The sequence below is a fragment of the Ursus maritimus genome, unplaced genomic scaffold (assembly GCF_017311325.1).
Source record: "Ursus maritimus isolate PB19 unplaced genomic scaffold, ASM1731132v1 scaffold_14, whole genome shotgun sequence".
Taxonomy (NCBI): domain Eukaryota; kingdom Metazoa; phylum Chordata; class Mammalia; order Carnivora; family Ursidae; genus Ursus; species Ursus maritimus.
Genome location: NW_024423786.1, coordinates 23,940,545 through 23,957,799, shown reverse-complemented (window position 1 = coordinate 23,957,799; position 17,255 = coordinate 23,940,545). Strand labels below are relative to the sequence as shown.

General features: G+C 40.3%; 1 protein-coding gene across 1 annotated transcript in view; it reads right to left on the bottom strand.

Moving 5' to 3' along the window:
• The window catches only part of SUCLG2 (succinate-CoA ligase GDP-forming subunit beta), a 257,629-nt gene that overhangs the window by 17,574 nt on the left and 222,800 nt on the right, over window positions 1-17,255 (bottom strand). Inside the window, exon 10 of the mRNA XM_040628584.1 lies at window positions 2,027-2,147. Coding sequence (XP_040484518.1) covers window positions 2,027-2,147 — 121 coding nt within the window. The remainder of the gene's footprint in view (window positions 1-2,026; window positions 2,148-17,255) is intronic.

The window sequence follows — 17,255 nt, the reverse complement described above, 5'->3', positions numbered from 1 at the left end:
AGAGTTGCAGAGAGTGAGAGAAAAAAGAAACAGAAAGAAAGAGGCAAACACAAAACAAAACAAAACAAAAGAGACTGCAGCTATTTGGGAATCTTGACCTCAAAAGACAGGGATACACAGCAAGGTCAAAAATATCCCTGGTCTCTAGGGAATTATGGCACCGGCCCAGAAGCTGGGGAAACTGAGCTGTCCCAAGAACAGCACCGCAGAAATCTACTCCTGGGGCTGCTTGGTCAGTGTAATCTGAACTTGTTGAGCAGGTGGACAGGTGCTCACACTGGAGTGCCTGTTTTTGCTTCCCTACTACCGTGGTTTTCAAAGTGTGGTCCACAGAACCCTGGGGGAAGTCCCTGACATAAAAACTACTTTTATAATAATAATAATAATAACAACAACAATACTCTGCAGGCAGTTGCACCGATGCAGCAAAAGCAAGGGTGGGTAAAATAACTGGCATGTTACCGCGGACTCAAAGGCATGGCACCAAGCTGTACGAATGGCCACTGTATTTTCAGCACCACCCACCTGCAATAAGAAGTTGCCACTTGCAGATGGCAAGAATGTCCTTGATGAACAGTAAAGGAATATTAATTTTATTAAAACTCAACTCCTGAGCACAGGTCTTTTGAATACACTGAGTGACTGAGTGGCAAGTACACGTAAAACAAGTCTGCTGCCCCCTGAACTACAATGGTTGTTGTAAAAAAGTGCATTTGTGCAACTGAGTGGCAAGTGAAACCACCCACTTCTCTACAGAACATTGTATTTTCTTGGAATAATGACGGACACACTGTGGTTATCCTGATTTAGGAATGTGGTACCCGTTTTCTCCAAAATGAGTGAAGCGAGGCTGTCACTTCGAGGAAAACAGCTGACCGCTGTGTGGCTGATGATAAAATTTATACTTTATTTAAAGTGAAAATTAGATTTCTGGAAAAGTTGCATCTACCACTTTGACAGCATCCCAATATTTAGACATTTTGCTGACGAGAATGGTGTGATATGAACAAATGTGAACGTTTTGATATTGTGTGTTGAAATGTGCCAACCTTTGCAAGATCTCCATAATCCAGTATTTCCCATTTGCATGGTACTGCAAACCACACATGTATAAAATCTATTTAATATGCAAGACAGATCAGTGGATTTTAATATAACAGAGTATGAAAAGTCCACTGAAATGGTTTCAGATTTCACATAACACTAATCTTTAAAAAGAAACTACTACTTATTAACTTTAGTGTAGTACCAATGAAGAAAATTCACAATTATATGAAATGGTTATTAAAAACCCCTCCCATTTTCAAATAGATATCTCCATGAAGCTGTATTTTCCTCACACACTTCAACCAAAACAACATATTGCAACAGATATAATGCAGAAGCAAATATTAAGCTACCTAGTAAATAAAGGGATTTGCAAAAATGTAAAACAGTGCTGCTAGTCTCCCCAAAATTTTTTAAAGTTATTTTTCATAAAATATACAACATATATATTTATAATAAAATATACAACATAAAAATTATTGTTGAAGAAGTATTTTAAAAGTTCCAAGTAGTTATTATAACTGTTACCAAATTAATTAATTCAATAACTTAATTATGTAATCAATTAATACTGACAGTTATAACCCCAAATAAACCTGAGCTCTTTGGGGTCCTCAATTTTAACAAGTAAAGGAGTCCTAAGACCAAAAGGTTTGACCGCCATTGCTCGCCCACGATGAATAAATCTTGGAGTAGGATTTCTCAAGAGTGTTTCAAAGCACTAACCTCACGAAGTGATTCAAAATAGAAAGGCTCCACCCTGGAATGAGTTTGGAAAATTTGGAGAATCATAACCTATGCTATTTTTGGAGAGAGGCAGTCCTTACTAGCCTGTTAGAGACTCAGAGAGGTATTTCTGTAGAATATCTATTTCACCCTACTTAAGCCAGTGTTTCTTTATGTTGTCTTAGGAAGTCTGTACGTGCAAGACATGCTGGGTACCTGGTCTTGGTCACTGTGGAAATCTACCATGACTCACCTTCCAGCCGGACCACCAGGGGCACCTTGAGTTCCAGCTCCCGACAGGCTTTGGTGATCCCATTGGCAATGATGGCACAGTTGACAATTCCACCAAAAATATTCACAAGGATGGCTTCCACCTGAAATAAAAAATAGAAAGGTGCCCATCAAAACGCTGTTGGCTGACATTCTCAAAAATAAGCAAAAGAGACAATTAGAATAAGACGTTGCTGTTGTTGTTGTCCTTTTTAACCACAGAATATAAAATATGGGACAAAAGGCCACAAAATGTTAAAAAAGTTAAAACTGAGTACTGAATTAGTAAACAGCAATATATATCATTACCGTATTAACTCATATTCTCCCATCACTCAATTCTCTGAACTCAACATGAAATCAATCACCACTCATTTATTACATTTCTTATATTGTTGTCTAGAACTGCTCCTTTATGAGTAGTGTCATTTAAAATTTTATGTGCTTATTTCCTTCCCTCCCCCAGGCTTTATACTTAAATTTTTATTTGTCATGGTATCTTAAGGAATATTTCAAAAGTAGGAATTTAGTGATTATTTGTTTTGTTTTAGTAAAGATTCAAGCTTTTTCATGCTTCCTGAATACCTCTTTGATATGCTAGAGGTATATCCTCAAAGACCAGAAATAGTTTAATTATCTTAGATAACAACATTTTTGATTGAAAAAAAAATGAGCCCCAAAAGAATGAGATACAAGCTCATGCCACAAGTAAGGATCTGAGTAAGCCAGTGACTGGAATTTTTCAGAAATGTAAATTTAAACCCATCATGTTAACCTGTTTATACGTTTTTCATATTCAAAGGCATGTGGGCCAAAAAAAAAAAAAAAAAAAAAAAAAAAAGACTTGTCCTGACTTGATAAATAGGTATAAGAAAATCCTGTATAATTAACATGAAGAACAAGATAATGAAGAGAATTCATTACCTAGATTAATTGATAACACCCACGGAAAATGGCTATCTGTCAAGCTGGAGGCATCAAAATTCCAACGATGGCATCACAATTAAATTAGGGTACACTAAAGCATATATGTGTGTGTCGTGTGCCATTTTAAAATCCTGTTATTTCAGTATGCTAAATTAACTACACAAAACAAATGTGAAGGGACACCTGAGGGGCTCAGCCGGTTAAGCATCCGACTCTTAGTTGTTTCAGCTCAGGTCATGATCTCAGGGTTGTGAGATCGAGCCTGGCGTGGGGCTCCACGCTCCATGGGGAGTCTGTTTGCAAAGTCTCTCTCTCTGCTGCCCCCCCCAAATAAATCTTTAAAAAAAAATACCACAAAAGAATGCCTTACATTTGTTCTGCACTTAACTGTTTCAGAAAGAACCCATTACATGGACCCTTATTTTAAATTTGGCTTCTTGCCTGAACCCTATTCAGTAAGTCCAGGGAAGATGAGCCCTCTGTGGCTGCTAAAAGCTACACAGAGAGTTTGCACGACGTGCTCCGAGGGTATACAGCTAACACGTTGCCGTGGTGAGGCTCGAAGTCCACTCTTATTCTTCATTCTTGCCAGATACTAGCACTGGAATCCTGGGCAAGTTACGCACCCTGTCCTGAACATGGCTTCCTTATCTAAAAGGCGGGAGTAACAGTACATAGGCTGTAAGGCTGTTGAAAGGCCTAAATGAGATAATACACATGAAATGCTTAGTACATGCCTGTAAAGAACTGAATGGATATTTATACATGTGTTTATTTCAACGAGCAACAAGAGTGGGCAAGCTACCGAAACAACATGTAAGAAATAAGAAAACCTCTTTCAGTACACTACAGCTATTCTGAATTAGAACAGAACAGAGGCACACACTTAGTGAAGCACAATAAAAAGGTAACGTCTTAAGAATAAAATAAATGAGCAATATTTTTCAAGCCAATTAGAGATTGGGGCCACTCCCCAAACAGAAAACTTCCATTACCATTCACAGCAGGCTGACTGGTAAGCAGAAGCTTGCTTTCTAATGACAGCTATTAAGTGCTGTTAGCACTGAGGCTTGGTACCGTAGTAGTTTCCAAATAGCTGTGGGATGGAGAGGAACTTGCCAAAACAATGGAATAAAAAACACTCAAGAGCAATAATGACTCCATGGGGTCCAAGAGAGAAACTCAGGGACTGCTGAGGCTCACTCAGGTTTGTGCAGAAGCACCAGGCTTTTCTATTTCTAGTAAGGTGCACATGGCCCCCTGTACACCTCTGCCACGTTTCAACCTGTACATTCTTAGATGTTAACAATTTTTGGTGAGCTTTTCCTGCCTCATCAAGTTAGGGTGAATGGCTCGGTTTCATTCATCTTTACAGGGTGGTTAGAGCTCACACGACAAACTTTTGTGAATTCACCTAAATAGGCAGGAGTAGGGGAGCAAGAAGAAGGGAAGAGGCCCATGACCAACATGACTCAATGCTCTTCCCTGCAGTTAGTGTCAAATGTGAGCTCTGGATTTGGTGGTGCTCAGCTACCTACGAGGCTCTCGCGTGTCGGTATCTCACAGCAGTGAATGAGCATCTGGCATTAAAAATAGATACTCTTCATTTAACAACTTGTACCTATCCATAAGCCAGCCGTGTGCACTGGCACTGAACCCAAGGAAAAGCCCTTTCTTCCAACAGTGGAGGAATGATTAGTTGCCTTTGTTAGACTCACTGAGAAATGGATTTGTTGTTCTCCCGTGGAGTTTATTCACCTCTCACCCTGCATCCCCACCCTGCATTCCCTTGTGGGGGTCGCCTTTGTGCATCCATCCCCCCTACAACAGGACCGTGTAGTTTGTCCAGCGGCAGCTAGCACAATCCACGACATGGCATAGTCATCTAATAAACAGTGGTTTCAAGAGTGAATGAATTAAATTAATTTCAGTAGATGCTTAATGACCATCCTCCTTGTACCTGGTACAGAGTGAAAGGCTTAGGATATGGAGATGAATAAGATATCATCACCATCCTCAAAGAAATCAAAGACTAGTTTGAGAGCCAGACCAGTAAACTGGCGATTACAATCTAAGGTCTACAGATGCCTTACAGAACTAAGACCAGGGCAGGGCCAGTGATGCAGACTGTTACCATGTGAGAGGTGATGTTCTGGTCAACAAAGAAAGGGAAAGAGTAGGAAGTCAGGTAGCAGAGAGCAGCCAGGATGAAGGCAGAGCATATATCCAACTTAGTTCTTTCAGGACCTATGGACTAAATGGGGAAGTAGCCCAAGATGTTATGGGTCACACAGCTGCAGATGCCAAAGGCCAGGGATGAGAACTTGGCTCTTTTTGCTTAGTCCTTCTCTTTCCAGAGCTGGGTGAAGGCAGGTGTTGAAAGCAGCCTCCCTTGGAGAGGGCAAGAGAGGGGCGGTTCTAGGAGAGGCAGGGAGGGACAGAGAGAAAGAAGAATGAGCACATGAGCAAACATGAGCTGAGAAATACAGTCCACGTGAGTGCATAAGAGAGGGAGGGAGAGAGGGAGGGGAAGAGAGAGAGAAAAAGAGAGAGAGAGAGGCTGAGAATGCAAAAGGGAGAGAGAGGGAAAGCAGTGTGGAAGAAAGGAGGAGAAAGAGGGTTTAACCAATACTAACAACGCAGTTAGGACTTCTATGAGAGCATGACACAGCAGTACTCACAGGCTGCTCAGCTCAGGGAAAGGGGATTGTTTAGAACACCTGCTGGGCCACAGAGCACAGAGAGGAAAATCACCACCCGGGCTAGAGGGAAGACCCCACTCCAGCAGGGATGATGCCATTTCCTTCCACTATAAAGTAATTTGCTGCAGTCATGCACTTTAGTGGAAATCTGATTTAAGGTTTCACTCTGGGCCAATTTCTATAATTAACGACTGTAATCTACAATCTCAAACTGAGAATGAAATTAAGACAGTTTGAAAATGAAAGCCTCGTGACATAAGTATTATTACTTAGCATTTATAAAGCATGTCCAACTTTCAATGTGCGCCTCACATGTCCGTTCATTATCACAATCTCTAACTGTTGTTCCATGACAATACCAATAGCAACTTTAAATAGTCTTTTTGTTTTGTTTTCCTGGCAAAGAGAATATTTAAAAAAAGAAAGAAAGAAAGAAAAAAAGTCAGTGGTTAGGTCTATTTAGGTACCAAGAGACTTTCCTGGAAGATTCCTAAGTGCTTTTACGAACAGGCTTTTCCAAATTCTCAGGTGAGAATTACAGGGGCTGCTATTTACAGTTTCAGGAAAGTTAAAGATCATCCAGTGAGGCAGATCCGGTGCCAGAAACACCGCGCAGGCCCCCAGCCCCCAGACGGCGACTCCCGCGGTGAGGTCTGCGGCGGCTGCTGGCAGCTGTGCAGGTGATCGGACAAGCCAAGTACAGGGTTTTCAAATGTCTGTGTGTGTTTGGCTTTGCAAAATATACTCTGGCTGCAGATTTTAGTTCACAATTTAAAGTAAAGAATGGACTTTGAAAGAAGAAAAGCGATAGCCTTTGGTGTTTATCAAGCTCCTTTCAACTCCAAATAAACCAACCAACTATCAGACTCACTACTAAAACCCTTCTTGGCAACATCATCTCTTTGATTATCTGATGAACATTAGGGAACCCCAACAGATTCAACTCACACACACAATAATATGTTTGGATAATTCTACGTAAGTCCTTTGACCAAACTCTCCTTTAGGATTTGGCCGCAAAGGCAGATAATGGTAAAGGATAATGCATAGTGTATGTGTGTACGGTAAGAGTAGGAGTTTCAGGGGAATTGTGAGTTCTCTGCAACTATTTATAAAATGCTGTTTGAATGTGTACTTTTCTGGGAAAAGCGTCCATAAGAAATCGAGAGCAATAATAGTTACAAACAACAATAGTTAATGTTTATCAGGCATTTAACAGATGGTAGAGAGGATTCTAATTATTTTATATGTATTGATGTGTTTAACAAATGAGTAGTATAGGAGGTGAGCATAATTATTTTTCTCACTTTACAGATACGGACACTGAAGGTATTAAAGACCTAGAGAATCCCAGGGGCTACCGCTTCATCTACTGTCAGGTATCTTTCGGAGCCAGCAAACCTACTGAGGACCCACAACAGGTACTTGTGCTTACTACTTTCCCCATTCACTACCACAGCTGACTCTACCACAAGCATGGGATGCAGAGACTGCCTAACCCACTTGCAGAAGAGAAAGGGCAGGTTCAGAGAGATTCACACAACCTGTACCAATAATGCAGCCAGCATGTCATCAGGATAAAAAATTCAGTTTTCTTTAAAATTATCCTGACCACTTTTTTAAAAAAGATTTTATTTATTTATTTGACAAAGAGAGAGAGAGCGAGCGAGCCCACCCACAAGCAGGGGGAGCAGCAGAGGGAGAGGGAGAAACAGGCTCCCCACTGAGCAGGGAGCCCAATTCGGGACTCGATCCAGAACCCTGGGACCATGACCTGAGCCAAAGGCAGATGCTTAGCCAACTGAGCCCCCAGGTGCCCCTATCCTGGCTACTTTTAATGAAATGCAAATATTGCCAGATTGCTCAATGAAAAGTGAGTCATTTATTCAAAATAAACTTTTGAGGGCCTACCCTTTGCTGGGCGCTTTTCTAACCATTGAGTGTAGCCAGTAACTAAGCTGGCAAAAGATATTCAAAGAAAAGACAGACAAAAATGTTCTATATTTATATCTAAAATTGCAAACAGTAGTAAGAGTTATCAAGCAGAGGGAAATAGAGGGTACTCAGAGATCACAGAACAGCACCCATGTCACACTGAGTTGTCAGGGAGGGCCTCTCATGGACACTGACATTTAACCTTGAATCTGAAGGACAGTCAGGAATAGACTATGAAAATTAAGAGAGGGATGAAGAGTAACTACCTCCAGACAAGAGGATATCATAGGCAAAGACAGACGGGCAGAAAATAACTTGGTGGATGTGAGAAACCGAACAGAACCCAGAGTATCTGATACCTGAAGCTTGAGAAGTGGAGTGGTGGGAAATGAGATGGATCACCCCTGGCTGGGCCCAAATGACACAGTCTTCACAGAATAAACACCATGAGAAGGAGTTTGAGAAGCCTCTGGTTTTAAGACACCTGCACAGCCTTCAGGGATGTTGGGAAAGGAACTATCATTCATTCAGCATCCATAGTATATTTACATTAAGTTTATAAGATGAGTTTAATGACCTCTATTTTATGAATTGACTTAGTTTCACAGAGTTTACGGTCTCCTCGCTATTAAGAAGAAGTCACAGTTCAAACCAAGGTCCGTTTCACCATACCATAATAGGTGGGCAATCTTAGGGGTGCCACTGACATATACCATACATACAGGGGCTGGTAAACATTCTCTTAAGAGAACATCAGTAAGTATTTTAGGCTTTGTGGACCAGGCTGTGTCCCAACTACTCGACTCTGCCATTGCGGCATGAAAGCTATCACAGACATTATGTAAATGAATAGGAGTGGCTGTGTTGCAATAAAACTTTATTTATAATAACAACAAGCGGGCCAGATTTGGCCCATAAGCCATAGTTTGCCACTTCCTAACACAGACATGATTTAATTCATGGTTAGGCTCAAGTTCACTGCAACTACCACTCCACTGCTTTTGCCTCATTTGAAATCTCTCTGATAGAACCTTTCATATTTTAAGTTCTCTTCCTTTGCACTATGTTCTTGCCACCACTGTAGTAGTGGCTGATTAAATGAATGTGTCCATGCCAACTTTAATATCATTTCTCTGAAACAAGTCTGTACCTTTCACAAGTTCACAAGATGTCTTGAATGCCTTTTCTTTATTCTCTTTCTCTCCCTAATGTTGGCTGGAAGCAAACAAATAAGACTTCACCAAATAGCAAGGCATTCTGTAACTGTTATTGCAAATGGTTAAGTATTGTACTGCGTTTAAAACATATTGCAGTATATACATTAAGCACAGTCAGAGCAGCTACTGGGTTTTGCCTCTGCCTGTTCTAATTCAGCATGCTAACTTGGTCCCATTACAGTAGACAATGCTGAGAAAAATCAAGAAAGCATGTTTACATTAGGCGAGATAAGGGCATTTTTTAAATCACAAGTTATTTTAATTCTGAATGTTGTTGTTCTTGGTTAAGCATCTGTTTTTGTTAAACTGCTTTTCTCTTTTTTGTTGTTTTTATTTTCCTGCTGAATTCTAATCATGTCTTCTAATCCATTGGCAGCCAACGAAGGAAAACAAATGGTGAAGGAAATTAGATGCAGCTTGGATAATTGATGTTCGTATGCCTGGCTTTAATAAAAATACTCTGCTAAATGAGAGGGGAGTCTAAATGGCTTCAGTCAATAAGGAAGTGACTCAGGTGAGGAATTCAATCTTGGGTTTTGTTGTAAACTTACAAATAAGCCGACAGCTCAGTTTAACTGGGATGAGCTGCTCTGGCTTGGTTTTCTACTTTTGGTTTGTTCTCGAAATTTGAAATTATTTTCTTTTGTGTGAATTCAAGCATTAGGATCGCTGGGTTAAAGCAAATGACACACCCTCCAAATCGCTAGGAATGATATGAAAACAAGAGTATTTCTTGAAGAACTCACCCTCTCACTCTGCCCTCTTAATTTCTTTCATTTCTTAGTGAGTTCACACAATTCAGCCTGAATCATCTCAGAATCAAAAGGAAGTATCTTAAACATCACCCTTCATATCAAATATTTTGGCATATGTAATTACTCAATCGAGATAAGCCCAACCATTTTATTCCAACTCTGCAATCAGTTATTCCAAAACTGATAGCATGGAAGTAACACATGTGGATGAACAATATTTGGATGGAGAGCCAAGTTTCCATTAGGCGTGACCTCTGAGAACAGCCAGAATGAACTGAGGGAAATGTGTCTAATTTGTCCTTGATCTATTCTCTTCTTCCTGAATTCCTTCTCTAGTTATATCCTGCAATCTTCTCACTAAAATAAGTAAAATGGTATGGAGGATTAACATGCATTGCATGTTAATTTTCCCAGGTGCTAGTAATTATGTACTACAACTTCCCTTAGTAAGGAAGCTGAGGCTCAAAGAGCTTCAGATAACTTGTTCAAGGGCACAGAGCTGGGAAGCAATAGAGCCATGAACTGGACCAAGCTACTCTGACTTCAAAGTCCATGGTCTTTCTCCTCCCTCTAGCTATCTCTTTATAACCAGTGACTTCCATGATTAGTCAAAAGCCCCATCTCTACTTTGCTTCTATTCTAAATTTCAAGGGCACATTTCTGAGTCCTATATTCTAGTGCCCACATATTTCTTGCTTTCAAATCTCAGTGCCCCATTAAAATGCATCAGAGGTAAGATATCTTTTAGAGGTTTGTGGACCAATGAGTTTCGGTTCTGTACCACCCAATGTTTCCTGTTTACTGATAAAAAAAGAGTTGTGGTTTGCATTCCTTACTTAGACAGGATTATACAGTGATGATGATACACGGTGTAAGAGTGGATCCTGGCCCTCGAAACCTAGAGTCTGTTCTGAAATAGAACAGATGTCTCTGCAAGACCCCTCTCTGCAGACTGATAAGCCCTCTTGCTCATTTCCATCATGCTGAAATTTATCCCTTTGCCACTGTTATTATTATTAGAATACAGAAATACTTACTATTTCTAACAATGATCAGTAAAACTCTAATGGAGGATTATATCACTTGAGACATCATTGTTGTATTAGTATTAGGTGATGGAATGTTCACTGGAAGGTACAGTTAACTCTGTAGGGCTATTTGGAGTAGTGTGTTGAGAACAAGGTAAGGGCCATGACCTGGTTCAATGGGAGAGATCTGCCACCTATAAACAGTGCCTGCCGTGGCAGTGGAGGGACGACTCAAATCGGGTGTGTTTTATGATTGTCTAATTTTGGAGTCATACCACGCAAATTTTGATAATTAGAACTGAATGTCAACATTGCCATTTCTTTATAAAGAAAATGTTAAACAGTAAGGAAACCTAATTCACATCTAGCATAATCACTACAATTTCATTAATTATGTATGTTTAAGTGTATAAAAACCAAAAAAAAATGAGTATCGACTTCCAGCACTAGATTGGACAAAGGTACCTTCCATTATGAAAACTGGTTATTTAATTTAATTTATTTATTTGAGAGAGAGGGAGAGTGGGGGCAGGCAGAGGGAGAGGGAGAGAGAGAAACTTAAGCAGGCTCCATGCTAGGCATGGAGCCTGATGTGGGGCTCCATCTCACAACCCTGAGATCATGCATGACCTGAGTCGAAATCAAGAGTGGACGTTTAACCGACTGAGCTACCCAGGTGCCCTGGTTATTTTAAGGGGTTAGAAAAATACTATGAATACTGCACCATACAAATTATAAAGCCATATTTCCTCCCCAGATGAGACCTGTTAGAAAGTGAAAGCTTTCCAATGTGTGTCCTGAGAAGCTCTAGGCCTATGTAATGTTTTATGAAAGAAGCATTTTGATCAAACAGTATGGATTCTAGCTTATGAGAGCTTTAGCAAACAATCTGTGTTCTAACTTGCAACATCCTATTTTAGTCATTTTCTACAAAAGTCAAAGGGACGGAAATTTGATTGCCAGTGAGTTCAGGAATTGGTGTATTGAGAGTTTGGATGGCACAGGGACCTAGGGTTCTTCTCAAAGATACCAATCGTGTCACTCTTTGGATTATTTTTATAAGTAAGTGTCTGGAAAACTGAAAGGCTTTTGTAATCAAGAACAACAACCATGAATGCCAAGGCCAGTCCAAGGACTGTCATCAATACAAATGGTTCCCCACTTGCTAGTAAACACTGTGGCTGGGGTTAAGTCAGCTATTAACAGGAAACAGGAAAAGGAAAAAAAAATTCTAAAGATGGAAATATTGGTTGGCATTATAAGCAGGCACAGGAGACAAGAAGTTAAAAGGGCTGAAGAACACAGATATTTAAGGGAACAGCACAGACATGTTTTTTATCCTTTGCAGAGACATTTCCCACATCCTTTTGAACTGAGAATCAGAACCATTGTTAAGATTACAAAAACCACTTGGACACCTAGAATGGCAAATATAAGGTTCTTTTTGAGTGTCATGTGTTCAAAATAGCTCTTGCAAAAACTTCTATGATGTGTAATTTGGCCACAGAGCTATCTGAAACTAAAAGAAAAAAAATAAAAACGAGTAAGGAGATTTTGGTCTTACTGGTTCACCAGGAAGCATCAAAAGGCTTAAAGAAAAAAAAAAAGAGGCATACAATTCTCACTTAAGAAATCAGCTATCAGAATTGACTGTTAAGAAATATTTTGGTTACAAAACTGCTTTCCCAACTTAACAGATAATTGCTTTCAAGGCAGGATACTCATTGCACATAATGTAATATCTATATATTATTTGCAATGGGAACTATACTGATGCAGATTAAGAATATTTATTGGCACATTCTTTCTGAGTAGTATTTTGTCCAATCATTTCAGACTTATGTCATCTTGATGAATGTGAATATGTATACTCCATCATCATTTGTTACAGAGTTAATATAGAGAATACCCATAAAATTGGCAACTGGGTAAAAGACCCATTTATTAATCTATAAACAGGATGTCTATCTATCTATTGTTGCAACATAATAGTCTTCACAGGGTAACTGGTTCCTACAAGAAAGGGGAAAAATGCTTCCATGGGTGATTTCTTTGCCTGTATTCATGACTGACATCAATTAAAAAAAAATTAGCTAAGCAGACAGAGCCAAAACTTAGGACCACACAGATTCACACTTCACACCATAGAGAAATGAAGATAAATTTAGTTAATAGCAAAACCCACTGTTTCTGTAAATAACAAGTCTAGTGTAAGAGGAAGGTGGCATATAGTGATTCTGTGATGCTTCATACATCTGTTCAGATAAACCTATTTGATTATTTAGTTTTCTGGAGAAACAAAGGATTGACAAAAATTTATATCGAAACCACTAATGGATAAATATGTAACTGGGAAAAGTCAAAATATAAGCTTCCAACTAAGATCTTAATAAGTTACAACTATTTATTATGTACTAAAATTTATATTAAAATTTTTATATAAAAATTACCATTTTAAGTAAAATAAAACATTTTAAAAACACACACATATGTTTCTTCTCATAACAGATCTTTCTCAATATATTTGTGAAAATCAGTTTACTGCCAAAAATTTTCTCTGTTTAAGTACTTGCTTCCAATTTATTTTCTAAATTCCCACCCTTTGTTCATCCCAGGAAAAGGACCTCAACCCCAAACTTCACACCCAGGATCTTAAACACAAAACAGTCACTGAAGATAATATTTCTTAGCATCAAAAGTTTAAATTCTAGTTAAATCAAGCAAAACAAAATGAAACAAAAAACCTCCAAGAAAGTTACCCATTAAAACATCTGTAATTATAAAAATCAACATTCCATTTGAATTAGGGTTCTTCTAAATTGCCTGGGCAGAACTGATGCCCTGTAGTATTTAATATCAGAGGGAGAGGAATCTATGGAATTCATTTTTCAACTCCTAAGAGCATCCGATATCACTGTCGCCAAGAAACATCCTGAGCTATAGACAATATTCTAAAATTACTGATATCACTGTCTGACCTTGCTGTAATCTGTTGTGTGGAAGTCTGATTCATTTATTTAGCAGTTCAGCAAATGTCAGAATACCCTGTCTGGAGCAGATTACCCACCACAGCCTGCTACGAATGAAATGTAACAAAACTCTTTTCACCTCAAAGTGGTCTAAATCACTGGTTGGCCACACCCTCTCCCGCCCATGGTTAACCTTTTGTGGATGTCCGTGGAGTTCTCAAGTTGCTTGACTTTCTTTACAAAAGGATTCCCAAATATTGAATATTCTATGCCTTGAGGCACATGTTCAACCAACTATCACAAAGAGGTCATTTGGGACTCAACTGTGTTACAGATCCCTGTGCCTCTCCTGACCCACCCCACCCTTTTCCACCTTGCTCCGCTGGGTCCTAGAAGGCTGACTCTAGGGACCACAGGAAGGGGCCCCTTTCTGTCTGGCATCTGGGAAGCCTCTGCAGGTGAAGACAGACCTGCAGTCAGGGTTTTCACGTTCCTCCAGGTCCCTCCCAGTGAAGCTGTCTTGAGTGCGTGTGTCCTTCCACAAAAGGTCTGTGATCATCTTAAAGCCTTCATTACAGACTTTTTATTCTCGTTAAGTAACCACCCCCTTCTCTCTTCCTTTTGGTTTAGGGATCTAAGATGTCCCAGGCTGCTAGCTCCCAGACCCTGTACCTTCTCTTATGGTTCCTGTACTCTCTACCACACCTTCGCTATGTATCTCTTTGTAAATAAACTCTCCTCCATATACCATGAGTTGAGTGAATCATCATTTCTAGTGATGACTAGTGAGACTGATAACAACATCCCATTTGGACCAGCCCAGCTTGAATTTGAGAAAGTCCATTCATCTGAACCTTCTAGAACTGGAAGGTTAATTGTTTGTTTAGTTTTCCTTTCTCTACAACATACCCACGGTCCTGAGTTAAATAATGAAATAAAAGAAAAAAAAATTGTGAACACTCTCAGCTCAAGCCATTTTGATGAGTATTATCAGATACTCCTCTCTCTGGTTCTTTTTGGGAGATGGCTAACACCTAAGAATCTGAAATTATTGCTCATTAACTGTCTGGATCTATACCCAAGGTAAAGGCAGAAAAAGGAAAATAAGCCAAATGCCTTATTATCTTGGGTCCTGTCTATTATAAATGACAAATGATAGCTTGTTAGGTGAAAACGAGCTTCTCAGCACTGAAATGGCTTCATCTGGTTTATTAGCTGCAAAGGAAAACTAAGGAAGGACCATCTAGAAGGTGACTTGCAAACCTTATTTACAGCATAATGAAAGATAGGCTCAATAAGTCTGAATCCCCATGTGGCCTCCCAGTCCGTCTGAAAGAAGAATACAAGCAACATGAAGACAAGCCTGAAAAGATGGTTAATAAGTAAAAATGTAGGTCTGCAGCCCTGGCAGAAGGCGATGTTTAACTTCCACAAAACTACAATGAGCCAGTTGCAAGCAGTGGCCTCACACTTACCTCAAAAGTCACATTACTCTGCTTTATCAAGTAAATAAACTGTGCCATTGAGCTGTTAATAGTCAACAATAAAATGTACCCCAAGGGAATATGTACAGGGTGGCTTAACAACCGAGAAAAAAATGTAAGCAAGAAAAGAGAAGCTCTCTAAATACATAAGATCTCTACAGCTCTGCTGGGAAGTGAGCTTGGGCCCCACACGCACACTCCTGGAATCCATATAAGTCAGACAAGTGTTTGCTTTCCTGGCATGTTAGAGCCTCCTCTTCTCTTCCCTAAACACGTACCTGCCCTTTATGCTCTGAAACACCTGGACAAAAATAAAAATCCCTTTGTTTGCAGAAGCTCACTCCTCCCCCCATATCCCTCAGCATGGATTTATTCCATGAACGTGTATTTTCCTATGTGCTAAATCTAAAAGGTACTCTTGTATCTATTTAAAGCCTGTTCATGTCCTACCAAAGTAGAAGCTCCTGGGAGTCACAGATGCATTTTTGTAAATGCCTTGAAGTGACTGCTTTTTGCTTCTTCTTAAGATCATCCTGAACATCATGTCCAAGTTTTCACTCTAGAAACCTTGGAATAGTCTTCTGAGTTGCTCAGGAGCAGCTCAGGTCAACTCCCATTTCCTGTCTGCCTTGACTAGGTGACACCTCCCATAAGGTCCACTTCCGCCACACATGTGACCTGTCAAGTTTCCTTTCACACCATGCCATCTAGCTGCCCTCCAAAGTTCTCATCAGCTAGCTGGTAAGATAAGAATCTCTGCCCAGTCAAGTCTGTGAACAGGAGTTCCTGTTCAGTTCCATGCTGTAGTTCTCAATGGCCGTCTTGACAGATGCATGGGGTATCATGAAGGTGGCAGTCCTTCCTAAGGAAGATTATACTGCGAGACTAAACTGCAAGAGTGCCAGCCTTTAACTGGCAAGAGGAGTTGCAAACTCAATGCCCTCCGGGGCCATGGAAGTGAAGAAATGAGTCAGGAGGGCCTAGATTAAGACCAGAGATTCTGACTTCCTGGAGAAGACAAGCCTTTTCTAAAGGGGCTGTTGCTACATAATCCAGCTGATTGTTGCCATGGGAATGTAGGCCTAGTGTGCTCAGATCTTTGCATTTTCAAAAGCCAGGAATTTGGATTTCTGAAGACACTGAGCTTCCTAGACCAAATGTCTGTGAGAGCTGCATCTGTCCCCAGCACTTCACCACTAGAGCCGCCTCAGCAGTCAGGCACGCCAGCGTCCTGGACGGTCCTCTCCAAACCCGCACGCTTCCTTCCTGCTGTTGTGGCCACCTTCTTGGCAACTTTCTGATTCTTCCTCTCTCCCAAATGATTTTAGCATCTCTGCATGTTAAGGAATACTCTGGGGACAACTGTTGCATGTGTGAATGGAGGGATGTAGACTAAAGCTCTAAAGGGAGAGAAAAACTAAGCAAGTTTGAAGAGGAAATCCCAGCAGGATTTCTGAGGCTAAGGAAGAGCAGAATGAAGGAGTGTGAGTCTACATATGGTAACAATACTGCTAATGCCAGAAGTAGTGACCAATACTTACTGATCATTTTTTAAAATGCCAAGTGGTTTTCTAAGTGTTTTAGATGGGCTAACTTACTTCTATCTCACCATGATCTTATGAGGAAAGTGATTGGTTTTCCTCTTTTACAGATGGTACTCAACACAGAGATGTTAGGAGTGTCCCCAAGGTCATACATCTGGAGAGTGGCAGGCCCCAGGACTCCAAAGGTACTATGTCATACTCCCTGCCCTACTCCTTTCCCACAGGACCTCTGTCACCCCACAGTGATGTGACATCTTGGCTCATAGTCCTTGGGTATAGCCTGAAACACCTATTCTACATAAACCAATCCAACCCAAAGGGCCAAATCCTCCCATGAAGATTATCTTCTATGGTGGCTTTATTTATTTATTTATTTATTTATTTATTTATTTATTTTTTATGTTTTTAAAGATTTATTTATTTGACAGAGATAGAGACAGCCAGCGAGAGAGGGAACACAAGCAGGGGGAGTGGGAGAGGAAGAAGCAGGCTCATAACGGAGGAGCCTGATGTGGGACTCGATCCCAGAACGCTGGGATCATGCCCTGAGCTGAAGGCAGACGCTTAACCGCTGTGCCACCCAGGCGTCCCTCTATGGTGGCTTTAAAATCTATCCACAAATTCCTAAATATCTTTCCATCGACATGTAGA